The 19,934-nt window shown below is 42.3% G+C and overlaps 1 protein-coding gene across 2 annotated transcripts; it reads right to left on the bottom strand.

Annotated features, from left to right (window-relative positions):
* Positions 1-1,897: 1,897 nt before the first annotated feature.
* Positions 1,898-17,451, bottom strand: UBAP1L (ubiquitin associated protein 1 like). Of its 2 annotated transcripts, XM_054042455.1 has the most exons (6): positions 17,271-17,451; positions 14,386-15,216; positions 12,356-12,565; positions 6,944-7,045; positions 5,407-5,552; positions 1,898-4,663 (listed from the first exon to the last, which is right to left on the bottom strand). In XM_054042455.1, exons 1-5 carry the CDS (start codon positions 17,400-17,402, stop codon positions 5,418-5,420), a joined length of 1,410 nt encoding a protein of 469 aa, XP_053898430.1. In that variant the 5' UTR covers positions 17,403-17,451; the 3' UTR covers positions 1,898-4,663; positions 5,407-5,417. The 2 variants fall into 2 exon arrangements, with proteins under 2 accessions (XP_053898430.1, XP_053898429.1); XM_054042454.1 differs by lacking the exon at positions 1,898-4,663 and having other exon boundaries at positions 5,214-5,552.
* Positions 17,452-19,934: the final 2,483 nt, after the last annotated feature.

Raw genomic sequence — 19,934 nt, forward strand, 5'->3', positions numbered from 1 at the left:
TCTTGGAAGAAGCTGGCCCTTGGTATGATGAATGGTTAGAAGATGGTTTATACGAGTCCTGTCCCTCAGTAAGAGGGCAGTGACCAGATAGGACTGGTTTGCATGTCTTGGGAAGCATGTAGAAGGTCCCTGGGGTGAGTTCATGGGTGAAGAGGTTGCAGAAATTGTCTTGGAAGTGTTTGGGGAAGGATTTGATGGTATCTTAAAATTCCTGTGTAAATTGTTTTATGGGCTTTTTGAGTTCTTTATGGTAGGTGGTGTCAGAGAGTTGTCTATTGGCCTCATTGATATAGCCATCATGATTAAGGACTATATTGCGGCCCCTTTTGTGTGCTGGTTTGATCACTAGTGGTTAGATTTCAGGGGCTTTATAGGTTTCAGGGTAACAGCCGTGTTAGTCTGTATCCTCAAAAAGAACAGGAGTACTTGTGGCACCTTAGAGACTAATAAATTTGTTAGTCTCTAAGGTGCCACAAGTACTCCTGTTCTTTTTTAGGGGCTTTATAGCTATCCTTCCAAAGGCAACTTTAATTCATAGCTCTGCTAAACACTAAAAGCCAGGGACTCAACAAAGATATTGATTTTATGGCTCATTACAACAATTGGTAACACATTCCACTGCCTGCTAATGCTTAAATGACTGCTTCATTTTAAGTAGTAGAAATTATGCAATCACCAGGCCTTTAGGCTCAGGTCAAGGCATTTTTAATTTGTCAGTCCCTGCATGTCTTTCTCAGGTGTCCTGAAAATAGCTGGTTGCTCTGGAAATGAGTCAACCCTTCTCCGGAGAGGGAGTAAAGTATCTGCGCCTAAAATATTCATATCTACTTGTGAATTCGCAGAGGACATTCAATTTAGTAATCACTTTGTATACATGATTTTCATCTTTGGATTCTCATCCTCCTTCCCCTCATTGGTTCAGTTGCTTTCAATTCAAATCATAAACAGCTTCGATTTTTATATTTTTACTTTTTATTTTGAAATGAGATGTTACTTAGTACAAGGATGTTAAGATCAGTACAGCCTTTTTGATACGAGACCATATATGACAAAGATAGAAAGCAGAGTGCTCCTCCAGTCATTCTGCTTCATTAACCTTTTTATAATTGCACGCATTATTTGACAAAAATGTAAAAAGCGAGAAGCAGGCTGTACATCTGTTTGCATTTAAAACTCCAGGAGAGAACTAAACCGTTACAACTGGAAACCTGCCACTACTACTTGCAAACTGGCGAGTATAAACTCAGCGAAGGCAAAGTTATGTCCTATCTTAGCTGAGGTCAGTTAACACTTAAAACTGTTGTCTCCTAAACTAACAGCAGCACATATAGGGCATTATGTTTTAAAATCACCTTAACCTGAGTAATCAGGGCAACCCCCTTTTTAGAGTAGTTAAAATAACTATTACAGGCTTATGTAACTCATCCCGGATCGTTTAATACAGCAGGCTTTTTCCATTCCTTATAAGTATAGCCTCAAAGAGGCCAAGAAAGACAACCTCTATCCCCTTTGAACACCTTTTCTTCCCTTCGTTTGCTTTTGTCCACAGCTTTTAGATGTCCTGAAATACACAAGACTAAAATACAAAGTGTCCTAGAGTTGTAACATTTAGAGAAGAAAAATGTGTTGGGATTCAGTGTGCAAGGCAAGAATACATTGATTAATCAGGGGTCGGCAACCTTTCAGAAGTGGTGTGCTGAGTCTTCATTTATTCACTCTAATTTAAGGTTTCGTGTGCCAGTAATACATATTAATGTTTTTAGAAGGGCTCTTTCTATAAGTCTATAAGATATAACTAAACTATTGTTGTATGTAAAGTAAATAAGGTTTTTAAAATGTTTAAGAAGCATCATTTAAAATTAAATTAAAATGCAGAGCCCGCCCCCCCCCCCCCCCCCCGCCTCCGACCGCTGGCCAGGACCCGGGCAGTGTGCGTGCCACTGAAAATCAGCTCCCGTGCCATGCCATAGGTTGCCTACTCCTGGATTAAATCAACCTGTCCATAAAACTAAAGTGAAAGTAACACACAACAAAGTAAAAATGATAAGCCACCTGTACATAGAACTGCCAGCTGTGTAGGGCTGAAAGGAGAATTGTTCGAAGAAGAACAGGTGGGGGGAAATCAGCTATACAAGGCCAAAAAAATATCTCGACACAAACTTTCAACCACAGACCATTAGGCACAGTGACCCCTTCTACCATAAGTGGGCACAAAACCATCTGCAAATGTTATTTCCTACCCTAAAGATACTGCAGTCAGAATGTTTTGTAGTCACTGGAGTGGAACACACAACAGTTATCTATTCCCTTACATCTTAATTATGTGTACTTCTCTGAAGACAAAGTTAGATTTTAAACTGTTTCTTTAATCAGATGTTAACATTTTGCAAGACTTTTTTTTTCTCCTAAAGTGACATCATCTTGGCAACAATAAATGGGATGAAAAATTCTGTCTGTAGAATGGACTTGCCTTATATGGACTGTGTTCAAAAATAAATGTTCGTGTAACTAAGTGAAAAATTTCTGCAAGGAAGTGAGGAAAGGAAAAGTATGTATGTGACAGATACGGATGCAGAATTCCTGTCACACAGAGAACTAACTTACCGGGCAAACTAATTTTTTTTAAAGCATGTGTTCTGATTGGGAGACCAAGTGTTAATATGCAGATTTAGAGTTACTCACTGGAGTAGTCCCTTTGATCTCATTGGGACTACTCATACCAGTCAAGGTTTCAGGATTGTCTCGGTTTGTTTCAGTGCTTTGTATTTACAACATATATCGGTAGCTTGAGCATCTCTCCAGTAGGACAGCCATATTGCTCTCTTCAGTTATATACAGACAAAGGGGAAGCATGGAAAGCTTAGGGATCAAAGCGATTCCCGTCTAGTCTGTGATGAACTGGGGGTTCTGTCGCTACCACTTCTGAATGAGGGACGATTTTATGAAATGACTGTGTCACGGGAAGCCTACTTGTATGTGGCTCCACCATGAATGAGCAGGGTGGTGTTATGTTTCTGCTGGCCAGGGACAACGGTGAGTGAGTTGCAATCGTCTATTCGAAACAAGGACAATGGGGGTATTTGTTCCTGCAGCTGGGACAAGACGCTTCCTCCGGTTGTCTGAAGGGAGTAGGGTTTGGAAGTAATGGAAAGTTACCAGGAGAACAAAAAAAAAGCAGGTGACCCTAGTGGGAGACTAAAGGGACTCACCGGAGGAGACCGGGGGAGAGAGCCATTTTGCCCCAGATGATGGTGAGGTAGTCCGCTGCAGGGGCAGGGTAGGCATGAGGGTGGAGGACATTGCCTGCCTGCTGGAAGACAGATGATTCCCAAAGACCCCAAGGGAAGGTTAAGCCCATGAGGGACACTGTATTTAGGAGGGTTTGTATGATCTGTACTCTCCTGTGCTTGATCTGTTAAGAGCATAGCCATGTTCGACTGGGCAACGTGTGTGTGTTGACTGCATCACAACTACTGTGAGCCCCTGAGAGAATTAACCTGTAACCTAGAAGCTTCGCACCTTTTGGGTGGACTTCAGGAGAGGCGCATGTTTAAGTACCGGGGAGTCTGGAGGGCCAGTGCTGTGCCCAGAGGGGCTAGGTGGGTGGTCAGCAGGTTCCAACCCTTGGAGGGGGTGTCAGATAGAAGGTCTGTGCCTTGAGAGTGTGCCCAGGGACCTCGAGATTGGGGCAGTGGATGGGCTCTGGTCAGGCTCCGGGGAGCCAGAGGACAAAGGCTTAGATTCCCCTCACAGCAATCCTAGCGTGTGGCCAAGCAAGGGCGCTCATTAGGATCTGTGACACAGCCATAGACGAGACAATCAAGACTTCCTGAGACGTGTACCCGGTCCATGGCATGCCAAAACAAGAGAGAGTCTTTGCTCCAAAGAGTCTACAGTCTATTTAAAACAGACAAAGGGCGGGAAAAGTTTACCTCCATTTCATAACTGCGATTAAGAGATTGTACCAAGTCCTACAGGAAGCCTGTAGCAGAGCTGGGAATTGAACTCAAGTCCCCTTGTCAAAGTCTAGTGCCTTAACCATGAGATCACCCACCTCTCTTTCAAGAGCCAGTGTTCCAGCCCTGCAGTGACACCTAAGGAGGATGGGCGGATATCAAGCAGTAACAGAGGGACATTTCCCAAACAACGATATTTAAAGCTATAAATGGGAACATGGGGGAGAAACGTAAGGACAGATTGTTTAACTCAGCTGAAATAGATTGGACACAATGGAAAACGGTAAATATTTTGCAACTAATTAAGGACTGTCCCTGCTAAGTTGTACCAGTTGGCATTTTCATAGGAAAAGACACATTTAAGAAAAAAAGAAAATATCCCTTACTCACAAGCAATTACATCTATGACTAATTCAAAGGAAAATCAAATGCTTGAGTTCATCTATGTGACAACACTCTCCCTGTAACGTTGCAAAGGGCAGAGAGACACCCAAGGTGGTGATTTGGATCCGGTACATTCTTTGTATGTCAGTTACACCAGAAAAAAACCTACATCCAAATTTTCCAGATCTTGAAGACTGTGCAAAACTTGATTATTTGAGCCACTGCTTCCCACCTTCTGGAACTGTGCTCTTCCCCACACTTTCTTCAGTTGGACACAGAGCAGAATCATTCCTTCAGTTCTCTTCCAAATTTCATGAAAATTCCTGTACATGCAGGGCATAGGTCTTGCATAAGCCATTTTTCATCTTACTGGATAAACATGATATATTAGTTACCAACAAAATTACAACAGAAGCCTGTTTTCTTCTCTTACACTCAGTTAAATATTGTATTCATTTTACCTTTCTCCTTTTAAATGGGAAGCCAACGTTATTTGGCTGAAATCTAGAATTTGGTTACACACTTCAGACAGGACCAAGACTCATCTCAAGAAAACAGGAACTAATTTTCTGGGGAAATGTTCTGCTTTTATATAAAAAAAAAAAACACCTCTTCTGTTGGTTTGTGTTTTGTAAAGCTCACATCTGGCTATATTTGCTGGTATTGTACTATAGAAAAAACAGAGACTATACTGTATGTGATCCCAGAGTGACTGAAGAGGCCATGTTTTGCAAAGCCTTATAAGCCATGCCCTGGTTTTTGCAGAATTTAAGCCACATGGCCGCTTGGATCCAATTCCATTTTATCCAAAACAGTGAGATAGTCAAGGTGTGCATGTGGAAAGTGGGGGTGCAGAGAAAAAATTCTGATATAAAGCCACTGCCATGGTACAGTGACAAAGCCACTTATAATAGATGTTCACAGAAAGTGAGGAGAAAATGAGATGCAACTTTAATGGTTTATTTCTGAGGGGCTGTAGTCATATCTTTCACTGCGTCTAGAATGAAACTGACATGCATGGGGCTATGGTGTGGTCAATCTAGAGATGAAAAGATGTCACTGTTACCAGAGATTTGGTCACTGTGTTCGTGTCATCAGCTCTTCTAGTGCCTTATCTCTATGATTCTCATAAAGCAGAAGAACCTCTTTGATTTCGGCTTGCTGGAAACCCATATCCTTAAATTGCACTAAAAGATGCAGGAATTCAGCTGCCTGGGGGGAAAAAAGGAACAGAAAGGAAGTTATTTGATCATTCTCGATTCATTGTAAGGTTTCAGCAGAAGCAGCAGTATGTGAAAAGATGCAACCGAGCTATATGATCGAGCAGGATTCATTACGTTTAAAGAACAATGTTGAAATCAATGGCACAGAATGTGGATGGTAAAGCCCTGATTCTGAATGCTGCTCCATACAGGTGAATTCCTGTGCTTAGGCAGGGCCCCAAAGAAGTCAATGAGGCTCCAGATATGTGCAGGGGCTGCTCAGGCAGAACTAGGAACAGAATAGTTTGAAAACCCTGGGCCAAATTCACCACAGATAAAAGTGGACACCAGTCCACTGACTTAGTGGCGTGACACCCATCGGCACCAGTGGTAAATCTGGTCCCACCTCTCTAAAAGAGAGAAAATGTCCTTTTTCTGGACACACTCCATGGACGGAACAGACAGAGGGGCTAGTTTTTAATGGCAGGTAACAACTATTGTTTCTTTATTTCAGTACTGTTTATGATAAAACAGTCACTCACTTCAGAACCAGATTGACACCCTTTGGGAATTGGTGAAGTGGCCCCTATCCAATAGTATGGTGAAATACTACTCATTTGGGGGGAAATATTACCATTATCGGATAACAAAATAGAATTTCAGTCTATATTATGAAATACGGTAGTTACATGAAAAAGATGTATCAAATCAGAAAAAAATACTGAGTATGAGCTGGTATTTATTTTTAGTGCTTCCCCTCCTCCTCCCCTCCCCTCCAATATCCTTCATTCTTGCACCAGACCTTTACTGGCCTCGGTATTTTCCACAGCCTCTCATCTGCAACTAAGTCAGCAGAAGGGAAAGGTGCAATCCTGCGTGTTGTGAAAGTTGGGGTTATGCCAAACAGTCCAGACCCAAAATTCAGTAGTGCTTATCCTCTTCCGTGCCAGCTTTTCACACTATTAGGGGCACCTCCCAACACCCTTGGCCAAAAGTGACTTCATAAATGCCAACACACACAGTCACAGTGCCAGGGCTCTGCCATCTGGGGAAAGGAAGGCACACAGGGGAGAGCCTGCATAGGGGCCTTGGCAACTCATTGTGGAACTAGTAGATAGATGGACCACTGGGGAGGCTGGTGCCCATGTGGTATAGAATTCATCAGTGCAGGGGCTATGGAACCAGAGTGTTTCCCCTGCAAGGGGTGGGGGCAGTAATGGAGCCATTCACCAATACTCTGCACTCCCTGTGTGAGGTGGAGCTGGATTCCTCAACAGCTCAGTGTAGCCCACAAGGAAAGGGGTTCTGGAGGTCGTGCTGGGGGTTTGATTCAGTCCCACCTCTAATACAAGGCCTACGCAACATTACTCTTTGCTCTGAAGGCACCTAACTGCTTCTGACCTTCTTCTCCGAGTACTGGAACATTTCCATTGCCTCTTCCACCTGCCCTTCTTCATAGCCCTGTTTCAGCAACCTGTCACAGGCACGAAGGTAACTGAGAAACTACAACAGAGAGACAGCAAAGAAACTGGGTTAATATAACCTCCGGGAGAGAGGGTGAGCAGCAATCAAAATATATTGCCTGTATATGAAATCTTTGATTGAAGGAGTCTGCCAGTCCACCACTGCAATATGGAGGCTCCGTCTTGGAGGTTGTTCTTATGACTGAGGTGTCACCAGAACTCCTCGAGGGGATGAGGGTCTGATTACCCAGAGCCAGATGTACAGGGAGGGACAAATTGTTCCACCATGATGGACCTTTCCTGATTGAGAGGCTGGGCCCCCTGCTTCATAAAATTCTGGGCCCACTGACTTCAGTAGGGCCAGGATTTCAGCCCTGGTATTGTATGAGGCTTATTTATGCAAACATTCCTTCAGTGTGGGCCAGATCGTCAGCTGGTGCAAATCAGGGTAGCTTGAGTAAGCTACACTGATTTATATCACCTAAGGATTTGGCCCTTTACTTTTTTTAAAAAGTGCAAAATTGGATGTTTTTCTTAATTAGGCTAAATTCTTAGGTGCCCAATGGTGCTAACGCTGGACTGTTCAGATTGAATTTGGGATTGGAGAATAGACTAGGATTGTAACAAGAAACGCATGGAATATAAGTAATTTGTGCATTGTACAATTATCCCACAAGCTGGAGAAAGCTGTATGTTACAGCCACACTTCAGGGGACTAGACAGTTTGTCTTTCAGTCTCCATTAAGGTCAGCTGTGTTTTTGCACCAGTTTTTAGATACGGAGTAGAGGGAGTATCACAAATTTAAAAAAGAGATGGGAAAGAGTCAACGCAAACTTGTTCCATTCAATTCGTTGCCTGATGTTTTGTTTCTATGAGTTTTCAGTGACTCAGACAGCAGGACTTTCATCACTTCCCTGGAGAAGATAATCATCTAAGATCTTCCCATTCTCTGGGTGTGGGAAATATGAACAAAGAGAGGGACACCCCCTCCCTCGGGGAATCCAGAAATCTGAACTCTGCTTGATGTGGGGGGAAAATATTTTAAAGTTTGTTTGTTTTTTTTAAAGACTGTATCATTAAAGTGCTAGATAGTGCTGAACTCTAACCTGCCATCCTCAGTGTCACTATTGATGTTCAAAACTTCAACCCTCTAGGGTCTTGCTCCAGAATATAGAGCAGAATATGCCTCCCACCCCAAAGGAGGCCCGTTTGCCATCATTACTGAAAGTAAACAGTTATTTTTGGCTTTCCTCGTTGTTCTTGGAGTGCTGACAGCACAATTCCCAGTGGTATCTTATAAATATCACATAAGCCATTCACTGCCCAAAAACTTATGTGACAAACAATAAATTAAATATATAATGGTAAAAAAAGCCAGGGCCAAATTCACCACTTTGGTGTAAGCGGGTGCAACTCCATAGACTTCAGTGAAGTGGTGTCTGTTGATGCCAGAGGAGAATTTGATTTATAATCTCCAAAGTAAAAGAAAATGAGTGGCCCACTGCCAGACTAACAGCATCAAAGCCAGTAGAGGGATTCACGAAAAGATCATAAAACTTGCTAAATGTCCAAAAATAAAAATAAAAAAAGGCTTTCTAAAGCTAAGAAAAAAATTTGGCCGAATACTCATTTCTCCCGCAGTGTGGTAATGAGGATTAAAAAGCACAACCTACATTCACTTGGTATTATCATATCAAATATTACAGCCTCTATTTGCTTGCCATTTACATGAATAACTTGCTGTTTTTATTTGTCTCATGACCTTCCTTCCTAAAAAGCCAGTGCTGTTGACAATATTTCTTTGGCCATTAACAGGGACATTGGCTTACAACGTTCACTGCAGAAGCAAACAATTCAGAGAACCTGACATTTTGTGTAAGCAGAGTATGGATCTTGTGCAAAACTGGCATAAACAGGATGATTTCAGCATTATAAAAAACCACCAGTAAGACTAAACAAAAACAGTTTTTTAAATATTGTGACTTATTGACCTCATGGTACAGTATAGACTAATCTTTTGCCTGTGGAGGTGGAGAAAGAATGTAGCTAGCTTACCCTGGAGGAATGGATTTAGGAACAACAAGTTTTGCATTTAGTCTTCAAGAATATTAATGCACCCACAAAACGTTAGATAGGCATGCTCTGCAAAACTAAAACTAAATACATAGACAGTTGAATGCTTGCTCCTATCATAAGCTGTTCTCTCTGGGGTTTTTCCTGGGTCTTATAATGAGGTTGAGGATGGTTATAAACACCAGGTAGCCTCAGTGCGAGCATCTTATATCAGAGAAAACTTCTTAAAGGGGTTTTTATTCTGGCATTATAATCTTTGGAACATGAAGTTCTTCGGTACACTTGTAGCTCGGTAATTTATCCGTCCTCCCCTCCTCATTATGTTACCTGTCATGCTATGCAGAAAAAATATTTGTTTTTTCATATCAAAGAAAAGCAATGCAATGACTCAAACTAAATCCACTCCAGTTAACAAGCCCATGGCTTACACATTCCCTTGAATGTATTCCCAAGATTTCCATTACAAGTTTGTTTGACCCTCACTAAAAAGGCCCATCTCTCCTAGGCCACCAACTTCTGATGATTCCATAGGTGGCTGCTTAAAACAGGTTGCATTGTACACTGGTTTTAAACTCCCAGTGTCTTGCCAGCCAATTCAGAGAGCAGCCTGTAAGTTCCATCCTCACAGCCAGAGATGAAGCACAGGAGTGGCACAGACTGCAAGATTAGGTCGAACCAAAAAGGAGAAAAGTGATGGCTTCAGGATGAAGGACTGGGGAAAACCACTATTCTTCCCTGGGAGCAAGCTTTGGACCAAGGGCGGGGAAACCCACTGTTAAAAACATCCCTAAAATATTCTGTGTTCCCAGAACAATAGGACAGTCAATAAAGTGGAATGACAGCAAATTTAAAACTGATAGAACTTTCTTACACAATGCATAGTCAGCCTGCAGAACTCACAACTATATCGTAATAGTATAGTTGAGGCCAAGAGTTAGAAGAATTTAAAAAAAGAATGGGCATTTATGCAGATAATGAGAACAGTTACATTAGAAACATAAAACATAAGCACGGCCATACTGGGTCAGACCAAAGGTCCATCTAGCTCAGTATCCTGTCTTCCGAGAGTGGCTAATGCCAGGTGCCCCACAGGGAATGAACAAGGACTATCAAAACGTTTTGAAGAACTATTACTTCAGTGTCAGCCATAAGCCACCCACTAACTGATAGGGGTTAGGAAGAGACTTCCATTGTGGGCAGGTTATTCCACAATTGCCCATCCACTTTGGAATTCTTCCACATCCCTCAGAACCACCTGGTACTGGTGACTGGTGGAGCCAGGACACTGGATTATATGGACCACTGACCCATTATGGCTATCCCCGTATGAGCCTTTTAACCATGTGCTTTGGTCAGAATTGGGGTAATGCTGCCTCTTTAAGGCTGACGCCTTAAAAATTCTTGCTTTGGGAATCAGGGTAGTTTCCGGCAGATTTACTCAACACCACAAAGAATGCAGTGATTTTTGGCTACCGTATGATGTTACTACCAATCACCCTGCCTGTAGCTGTCAGCACCACACTGCAACCCAGCATGACACTAAGAAGCAATGAATAGTCTCGATTTTTCTTTTCAAACTTTTTTTCCTGCAAGGTCTTTAGCCTAATTTGGTCAGACTTACACTGGTAATTTGAGACTGGAAGTCTTCACGGTTAACCATTGTATTTCCTCTTGGCTGTGTCCCTACACAACCAGAGAAAAGAGAGGAGATCATGCTGGTGAAAGAGAGAGACCAGCGTAGGGAGCAGAAGGATACAACCGTATATTTAGCTAAGGGCTGCACTGGTAACTTTGTGAGAACCTGAGGGCCGCAGTCAATTTGCATAAAATTGAGCAGATTGCAGCCAACCTCATCTGTAATATGGAGCACTGCCTGCTGGGATGTATAGCTTCTGTGGGCTGTACCCTCCATAGTAAAGATGATGGCAGCCATGGTCAGGAGCACATTGCATGACTCCATCAACTACACAGGGGATGTAGGCTGCACTTTGCCCACTTCTCTGTGCCTGGCTTGTTTTAAGCCTTTATGAGTAGAATAAATAATATTCACCAATCTGGATTACAGAAATACTTGCATTTAACAGCAGAACTGGTCTGGGAAGGATGATCTAGTGGATAGGGTGCTAGCCGATCACTTGGAGACCTAGATCCAATTCCCTGCTCTGCCACAAAATTCCTGTGTGATGTTCAGCAAGTCACTGAGGGTACGTCTACACTACCCGCCGGGTAGCGATCGATCTATCGGGGATTGATTTATCGTGTGCAGTGTAGACACGATAAATCGATCCCCGATCACTCTCCCGTCACTGCTGAACTCCAGCAGTGCGAGAGGCGGAAGCAAAGTCGACAGAGGAGTGGCGGCCGTCGATCCAGCGCCGCGAGGACGCGAAGTTAGTAATTTTAATTCGATCTAAGATTCATCGACTTCAGCTACGCTATTCTCGTAGCTCAAGTTGTGTATCTTAAATCGACCTCCTCCCCTCCCCCCCAAGTGTAGACCAGGCCTTAGTCTCTCTCTAGGCCTCAGTTCCCCATCTGTAAAATGGGATAACAGTACTCTCCTACCTCATAGGGGTGTTGCAAGGATAAATACATTAAAGATTGGCATGTGCTCAGATACTAGTTAGTGTAGAGAAGGATCCAGTAATATAACTATAAGTGATACATATGCATTGGTGACAAATTAGAATCTTTCATGACCCAGTATAACGCAAAGGCATTATTTGTACATATTCAGTGACTAATCACAATTCTGAAACAAATTCTTTAATTCTGGTGAAAAAGCAAGAACTCTCAGAGGGAATTATACACTCCAGTTCTGACTAGATGAGCCAGGGCGATAAATCATATTGATCCAATGACCGAGAAAAAAAAATCTGTTAGCAAAAATGTTTCCATACCATGAACACAAGAAATCTGCTCTTCAAAATAACATTGTGGTTTATGTCACTGATGTAGGTTTTTGGTTCTATACAATAAATAGAACACTATCAAACAGTAAAACAACAACTATTACTGCCTGTGAGAATGTGGCTGAAGATAATGCAAGCCAATTTTATTACTTAAAAATGGAAGTTCCAAGGCAAAAATCCTGAATTACTTCAGTTCTTATTAGGACGTATGATAAACTACTACAGTTTCCCAAAAGCAGAACTGGGCGTCTCTTTTAAGACTTGGCTAGTTACCAGATGATATTGCACTAAAGCTTCTTACATGACTGTCCTTTATCAAGTATTTTCCATGCCATTTAAGTAAAGCAATACTGGCTCCACTAACCTGACCTAAACTTTGTCTTCCCGTCTTCTGGAGGGCGATGATTGCTCTGCGTATCGGATAACCCAAGGCTATAACTGGCTCAATAAGGTCACGTTCCTCTTGGCTTAATGCCGAGAGGAGGTCAGCTGTTGAATCTGGATGAGTTCTGTGGGAACTTGGATGTCGCAGAGCCGCAGAAGGGGGTGGAAGGCAGGAATAGGGGCTGAGGGACTGAAAAATAAACACAGTACTTTATGTTCGCTAATTAAGACACATTCATTTACAAGATACTAGCATTTAGTACTATGGGGAACTATTAAAAGAATCCTTTTTCTCCTCTTCTGGAACAACAAGGTAATTGTGGATGTTCAAAAGCAGCATTTCAGCATTTGTCATTTAACGTAATTTCATTAGACTGGGCAACCAGAGGAAAATTCCAATAAATGCAACAATTCCCTACTGGTTACAGTACACATTAGCTATCATGCGTGTGAGTTTGTGTGTTATATATCCTGTTCAAATGTATTCTAAAGTTTACTTCAAATGACCTTACTGAGATCAGAATTTATGTTTCCAGAGAAACGCTGAACAGAGATGACAATGTCTGCAGACCGGAAATCTGGGAAAACTTTAAGCTGTGCACTCTACAAATAAAAACAAACAAAAGAACCCAATCTAGTTATTACTCGGGGACAGCTACAACAATTTGTCCACAAGCTCTCCCTTCAAATGAGACTAGACTTAATTAAATCTAGGCATTGGTTCAGATACAGATCAAAGGATGCTGATATGGTAAACTGATCACATCCAGCTTCTAATTCTCAGGGAATCCTGTTCCTAACTCCAATAAGCTCTTTACTGGCCGTTGGTTGGCCAAGCAGGAAACGATTATAATATCAATGAGGATGACAGTCAGGTGGCCAAGTCTTAAAAAAAGTGACCATCTAAACACGTCATCTCCTATTTAAGAATGTGTTGTGTGTATAAAGATATAAAACCATATGCAAGAGAGAGAGAGACAAAGCCGTCTGAGATGCTAGAAAATGTCTCATGCTGAGAAGTGCTCATCCCGGTTAGGGGCTTATGGAATACAGTATGATGTAGGATAGCTGAAAAGATTGGGATGATGGATAAGTCATTAAATTTAACAATGGTTTAGTTTACAGAGTACGCATAGGCATATAACCACTCCATAATTACCGTCTCTAAATCTCACGCAAGTACATGTAACTTGACATTGCCTTTCATTTATCTGGTCACTGTATCGGTAGCTTTTAAGTAACAAAAGTCTGACATCTCTCAAGTACTTATGATCAAATTTGAAAATTTAAGATGACAGGAACTACATCATTCATTCTGTCATTTTCTGGTACTTACTCTATGGTGACATGATCAGACATTATAATGCAACTATGGAACTAGTTCATAATTATTCCATTTAGACTTTTTAAAAGTGAATTTTGTGCAGGTAAAAGGTGCCAGCATTGGTAGCTGTGAAAGCTGAAGTCATTCTACCAACAAAACAGGGACAAAAAGAGACTGTTATAGTGCAGTACTTCCACCCTGAGCTGCACCTGAGGGATGAGAAAGCAGTTTAATCTTCATGTTCGTTCAGTCCATGGGATCCCTTCTGAAACTGCCAAAAGAACAAATTTTTTTCAGTTGTTGAAAACTGTTTTTTCATTTGCAGTTGGCAATAATCAAAATGGTTGTAGTTCTTTGATGAACATGGAAACTATCTCACAAAAATGTCATCTAAAAGGCATTTTTTTCATTGAAAAAAAAATTTCAGCAAAATTTTTTAGACCAGCTCTAGTGAAAACCCGTCCCCCAACCACTACTCGGGCTTTCCTCAATTAATTTTTTCAGCCTCAACATATAACGAAGGCCAAATGTTTATGATTTCCTCAGTTTCTAAGTTTGGGAAATACTGCTATAGGGGTCGCATTGTCTTCTTTCTCTCTCACCCTTTACCCCACTTTACATGGGGCTATGTGACTACTACAGGTAGCATTGACAGAGGTACACAGTATCAAAAAGCCATATCTTACCGCAACTGTGGGTTTATGGTTTCTTATTGGAGGTATTGATCTAGCAGCAGCAGGTGTCCTGGGACTGCAGCAAGGGGTAGGTGGAGGTGTTGGGGTTAAAGTTCCCATCAAGGATACATCCGAGGCAGGTCCATAGCTAAGATTTCTGCTACTTCGAGAGCGCTGGTAAAGAGAAAACGGTCTTGGAGCCAGATTCCTTTCAACAGATGCTCTATTTAAAGGATGCACTAAAGCAGCTAACTTCTTTTTGGCTTCTTCCAACTCATTCTTCATATTATTAAATAAAATCATGGATCTTCTCTGCTTGATCAGATTTGCGGTAACTGGCTTGTGGCAGCAGTTTTCGGAAGGTGGATCTAGCAATACCGGAGAAGTCCTTGGCCTAAACTGGTGAACTCTGGAATGCTGAGGCCTGGCGCTTTCAACAAATTTGCTGTCCAAAATGTTTTCTTCTTCTTTGTTGCTTTCTTCACCGGTAGTTGAGGAATACTCATCATCCTCAGAATACTCATTCTCTTCAGAGTACCAGTCCTCACTTTCCGTCTCAGATGGTGCACCTCTGGGCGGGGGAGGGCCATATTTCACATCAGCAGCATTTAGGCTTACACATCTCCGAACAGAGGTTGTGGGCGTCACACCATCCTTTGCTTTCCCACCAGTTGTCTCCTCGTTCTGTGTATTGATGACATGGTTTTCTTTAGGATCAACCAAAAGCAGCCAGCAAGGTGGAGCTGTTGGCACAACATCAGTAGTAACTTCATACCAGTGAGTTTCTTGCCCAGAAGCAGCCTCAATCCAGTAAAGCACCTTTCTTTCTAATGAGAAATCATGCTGTAAAATAGCAGTAAACAGAATAATTCAGTATTTATTAAAAAAAAAAAAAAACAACCCTCATGTGATGTCAATTAAAAGACTTTTATGGGTTCAAACCTTCACTCTTACTCACCGGAGTAACGCTTACAATAGAACTAGTTGCAAGAGTAAGGGGTGTACAACGGGACAGGGTGGGCCACATCCTCTGCTGGTGTAAATCAGCAGAGCTCCATCTCAGGTAAGGGAGTTATGCCAATTTACAGAGTCTGCCCCAGTATCTGTAATCCTGAACATAGAACTGTATCCGCCTCTCAGAAATAATTACATCCAACTCAAATAAATTCACACTGGAACTTCGGGGTTTTTTTAAATCTCTGAGTAATGCTTAGAAACCAACTAGCTTCCAGAGTTGAGCTCACAATCAAAGCCTTATGCCTTGTTTTAAGTATTTAGCACCTACGGTACTGGGGCAGGGGAAACACAGAACTGTGGACTGAGGGTATTGGCATGGAAGTAGAAGAGGTACTATTTTCATATACTTTGTTTTAAAATGTAAATATATTTGTGATGTAAGTCTAAAGACCCGATTGAGCAAATAAATCTCATAGCATGCCCTGGAGCTTGCCAGACTAGAACTCTTCTGGGCTGTCAGACAAACATACCCCATAGTCAGGCCACAAGTTCTGTTTTTACTACTTACATACAATAAGGCCTAGTACAGGGGTCGGCAATGTTCGGCACGCGGCTCGCCAGGGTGCTTACCCTGGCGGGCCGGGCCAGTTTTATTTACCTGCTGACGCGAAAGGTGGGGGGTGGCGAGAAGCCACGGCCAGCACATCGCTCGCCCGCGCCGCTTCTTGCCTCCCCCATTGGCCCGGGACGGCGAACCGCGGCCAGTGGGGGCCGCGATCGGCCGAACCTGCCGCGTCAGCAGGTAAATAAAACTGGCCCGGCCCGCCAGGGTGCTTACCCCAGTGAGCTGCGTGCCGAACGTTGCCGACCCCTGGCCTAGTACTTGCTAGTGTTATGATTGAAGATGGACCTAAACCAAGTCCCCAGAGCTAAAACACATCAAACGTTGAGGAAAGATTTTAGATCCAATCTTGCATCTTTTATCAAATTCAAGTGAAGAATAATATTGTTTTTTCCAAAGCAAAATATGAAGGTCAGAATTTGAGAGAAGGGGGCAACTGGTATGTCTGTGCAAACACAAACGTGCAAATCAGGAGACTGCACACCTCTCAGTCTGCAATTACCTGTTTTACACATGTTGCGTAAGGCACAGATGCGGCAATCTCCTTCAAAAAACTATTCTTGGTATATCTGAGATATTTAAAATAGGGAGCAAAGCAGAGCTGAGCAACAATGAACTAGCGAAGAGGCGGGATGTGGTTTTTAACACTTTGCAGCTCCTCCAAGCAAGAGTAAACAGCATCCATCTCGGTTAGGAAGAGTCAAGAATAAAGTGCAATGACACCACCTATTGGTGAGAACTTGTGGAACATCTCTGAAACCAAAGCAGTTCTTTTTCCAGAGGACTCCAACTAAAATCCTACCCATCCTATGGTTGAAACTGTGCTAGCAACAACTGTAACCTAGGAAATCTGCACTAGTGGGTTCTGGAATAACAACAACTGAAATGATAGTGATAAAAAAAGTACTACAGCCAGCCAGTGGGGGAAATCTACAGCCGTTTCCTATGACTGACAAAACTGTTTAGCAACCAACATGTGCATTTAAACACAACGTTCAACTGTCATGTGAACAGGGCCTAGTCTGTCAGAATATACCCCACTGCAGCATATGTCCTAGCCAGCATGGGTAGTTTTGGCTGGCCAAAATTCCCTTTCAGGTCCTGTGGCACAGGCCAGAGCAGGATCTGGGCTTTGCCCTACCAATCTTTGGCCTTGCATGAGACTGCTAAAAAAGGTGTCAGTTTGGTCCAGGAAATAAATATTTCAAGGATTTTTTTTCCTTTTTAGTGGGAAAAAATACTAAGCTACTCTTAATATCATGGATATGAATATTGGGATCAAAATTAACAAAGGCTCTTAGAACAGGGACTAACCTACCATTGTGCCCACTAGGATCTCAGTGCAGTCAGGAATATCAAAGTCGGCTAAACTGATTAAGTTGGTGCCTTCCGCAGAGTCATCTTCAAAGCTCTTGGACATTTTAAAAGGTACGTCATCCAGACAGCTCATATTGTCTCTTGATATTTTGCAATCTAGTAGAAAATGAGTAAATAAAAAGAAGTCTCAGTAAATGTAATGTGAAACAGTAGGGCAATAGCATTTCACATGCCCAATCCTTAAAAAGACATGAAAGGTGAGGCAAAGTAGATATATGTTAACGACCGCAAATAAAAATAATTTAGCTTTTGAACATAGTTTAGAGAGAAGTGAAAAGTACTATATGCTGCTGATTCTGGTAAAGTAAAAGAGCGGTTTACGCTATGAACAACACTGAAAATCTTACAAACTGTATTTGGTGTCAGATACTAGAAATATTTACATAAAGGGCTAAACTTTATTATTAGATGAAGGAATTTGTGATGAACATGGAATAGGGGCTCTGTGGTTAGCCCAAATCTCCAGGGTTCACGTTTTGGATGATAGAAAGAGTTGCAGAACCCAAATGTGATTCATATTGAACATGTGAACACAATTACTTCACTTCTCTCATAGAGGTCAGACTGTTGATCTTACTCCCTGTAATTCTGCTGCACATCTGGGCAGGCCTGTCCTATGGCCCACCTATGGTCTGTGCTCAACGCTACATTAGCGACATACCGTTCTTGTGCAGAATCAGGTCTGTCCACTCACGCACACGCAGAGGAACTGACAACTAAGCTCTTGCCATGGACGATTAAAGGAGACAGGTTTTTTATTCCACGTGCCAGTTTGCATTCTGCCAAACAGACTTTCTAGGTTCCACTGCAGTGCACATCTATACATGTCCAGAATGTGCCTGGAACCAGCTAATCTATCTTCTTGGCCCTACATTTCTAACCTCAAGAGAAGTGCTTATGAAGAACCAGCATGCAGTTATTCTTTTATCCTTTTTCCAGAGAAGAGCCTGTAACTGCCACTCATTTGCATATATGAACTTTCAGTTCGTTAGTTTAAATGGCTTTCCAAATCTTTGACAGCCAACAGTCCTCTCTTCTATCCCCTGATCAAGTGCTCTATTTTGGTACCCATGGTAAGTGATGATAACTTGAACAGGTGGCATATAGTCCCAGTGTGGCATGGAGTCACCAAAAGTCACCTCGACTCCAGGTTCGTTTGCAGCATGATAAAGACTCATTCATTCTCCACTTCCATCCTCCACTATATTCAAGTTTAATTCCCCATATATTTTCAATACTCTCCATCCACTTCCCTTTCTTCCCCTCACTATTCCCACTCTATTCTCAACTGCCACATAGCTCCTCACATCATCCATCCACCATTCTTCCTTCCATTCCCTCTCCCAACCAGAAAGCGGAGTACAGGGAAAGGACTAACTGGCAATTCTTCTGGAGATGGAGCCTAAAATGGCATCTCAGGAAGCCACTGCTCAGCCTCTCCACCCTTTATGCAGTTTAAGGATGACCCTGGGTTGCGGGGAGGGGTAGGCAGTTTCAACCATGGACTGGTAGGCCAGTGGCCAGGGAATAGTAGAGGGGAAGCACAAATACACTTCCTCCTAGCCCAGTTGACATGACCCAGCAGCAACCCTAGCAAGGTCAGAGCTCAGCAGTGCAATCCCCAGGGCTTTCCCTCCTCTTCACCCCCCCCCCCCCATAGCTGGCCCACTTGGGGTTTAAAGAGCAGGTGGAAGGTGACTGCTGAGATGGCATTGGAGCATCTTAAGAGACGCACACAAATCCAGAGGAGATTACTGGAAAGAGGAGAGAATTGCTGACATTACTGTTGTGCACACACATATCCCTTTCTCCAACTCTGCCTCATTGGGAGAAACAACCCCCCCCCCCCATCAGACTCAAATGTAGCACGCTCACATTTATTCCTACGAGTTATTTAAATTAAAAATGCAGAATAACGAGGGTCAGCCCATACAGTTTATTTCTACGTGATTTAACATCTCTCTCTGCCATATCAGTCATTTTCCTAAGCCCTTCGTTTGGGAGGTTTTGCCCACATTGTTTTCCAGACCCTGCTACTGTGAGGGCTGAGATATAACCACACTTATTGTTAGAGGGATGTTGCTATTATATTATCTAGAAGATAAACTTTAAAAAGAAACCAAATAATGTTTAGTGTGGACAAGTTTTTGTGTGCTCAGAATGGCAGGGAGAGAAGGGCGGAATCTGATGAACAGGGATTATTCCTACAATTGTGCCAATAGATTTAGGCTATGAATGACTCCGTTTGGTGAAAAATAAAGATTCTGTTGCATAGACAGATGAAGAATCCCAGTTCCCTAATTTCTTATCTATGATGGGCTGATAGATGTTTTCCTTTTGCATAACGTTAACTGGCAAGTCTCGATAGCAAGTCTTCTAACAAGACTTGGAATCTAAAGTCTGAACTTGTTAAAAAAAAATCCCTACACAGCAGTTCCTTATAATCTTGCTGAAGAAATAAAAAGTAGCTGGAATCAGGTCAATTTTCACAAAACTGTTCTGCCCATAATTTTTTCAAACAAGAGGGAGGGTATGTTCATGAGTAAGGATAAATACATCAAAAAAGCAGAATTTATATAAAAAGGACATAGCAGCACCATATATA

The sequence above is a fragment of the Malaclemys terrapin genome, chromosome 10 (genome assembly GCF_027887155.1).
Source record: "Malaclemys terrapin pileata isolate rMalTer1 chromosome 10, rMalTer1.hap1, whole genome shotgun sequence".
Taxonomy (NCBI): Eukaryota; Metazoa; Chordata; order Testudines; family Emydidae; genus Malaclemys; species Malaclemys terrapin.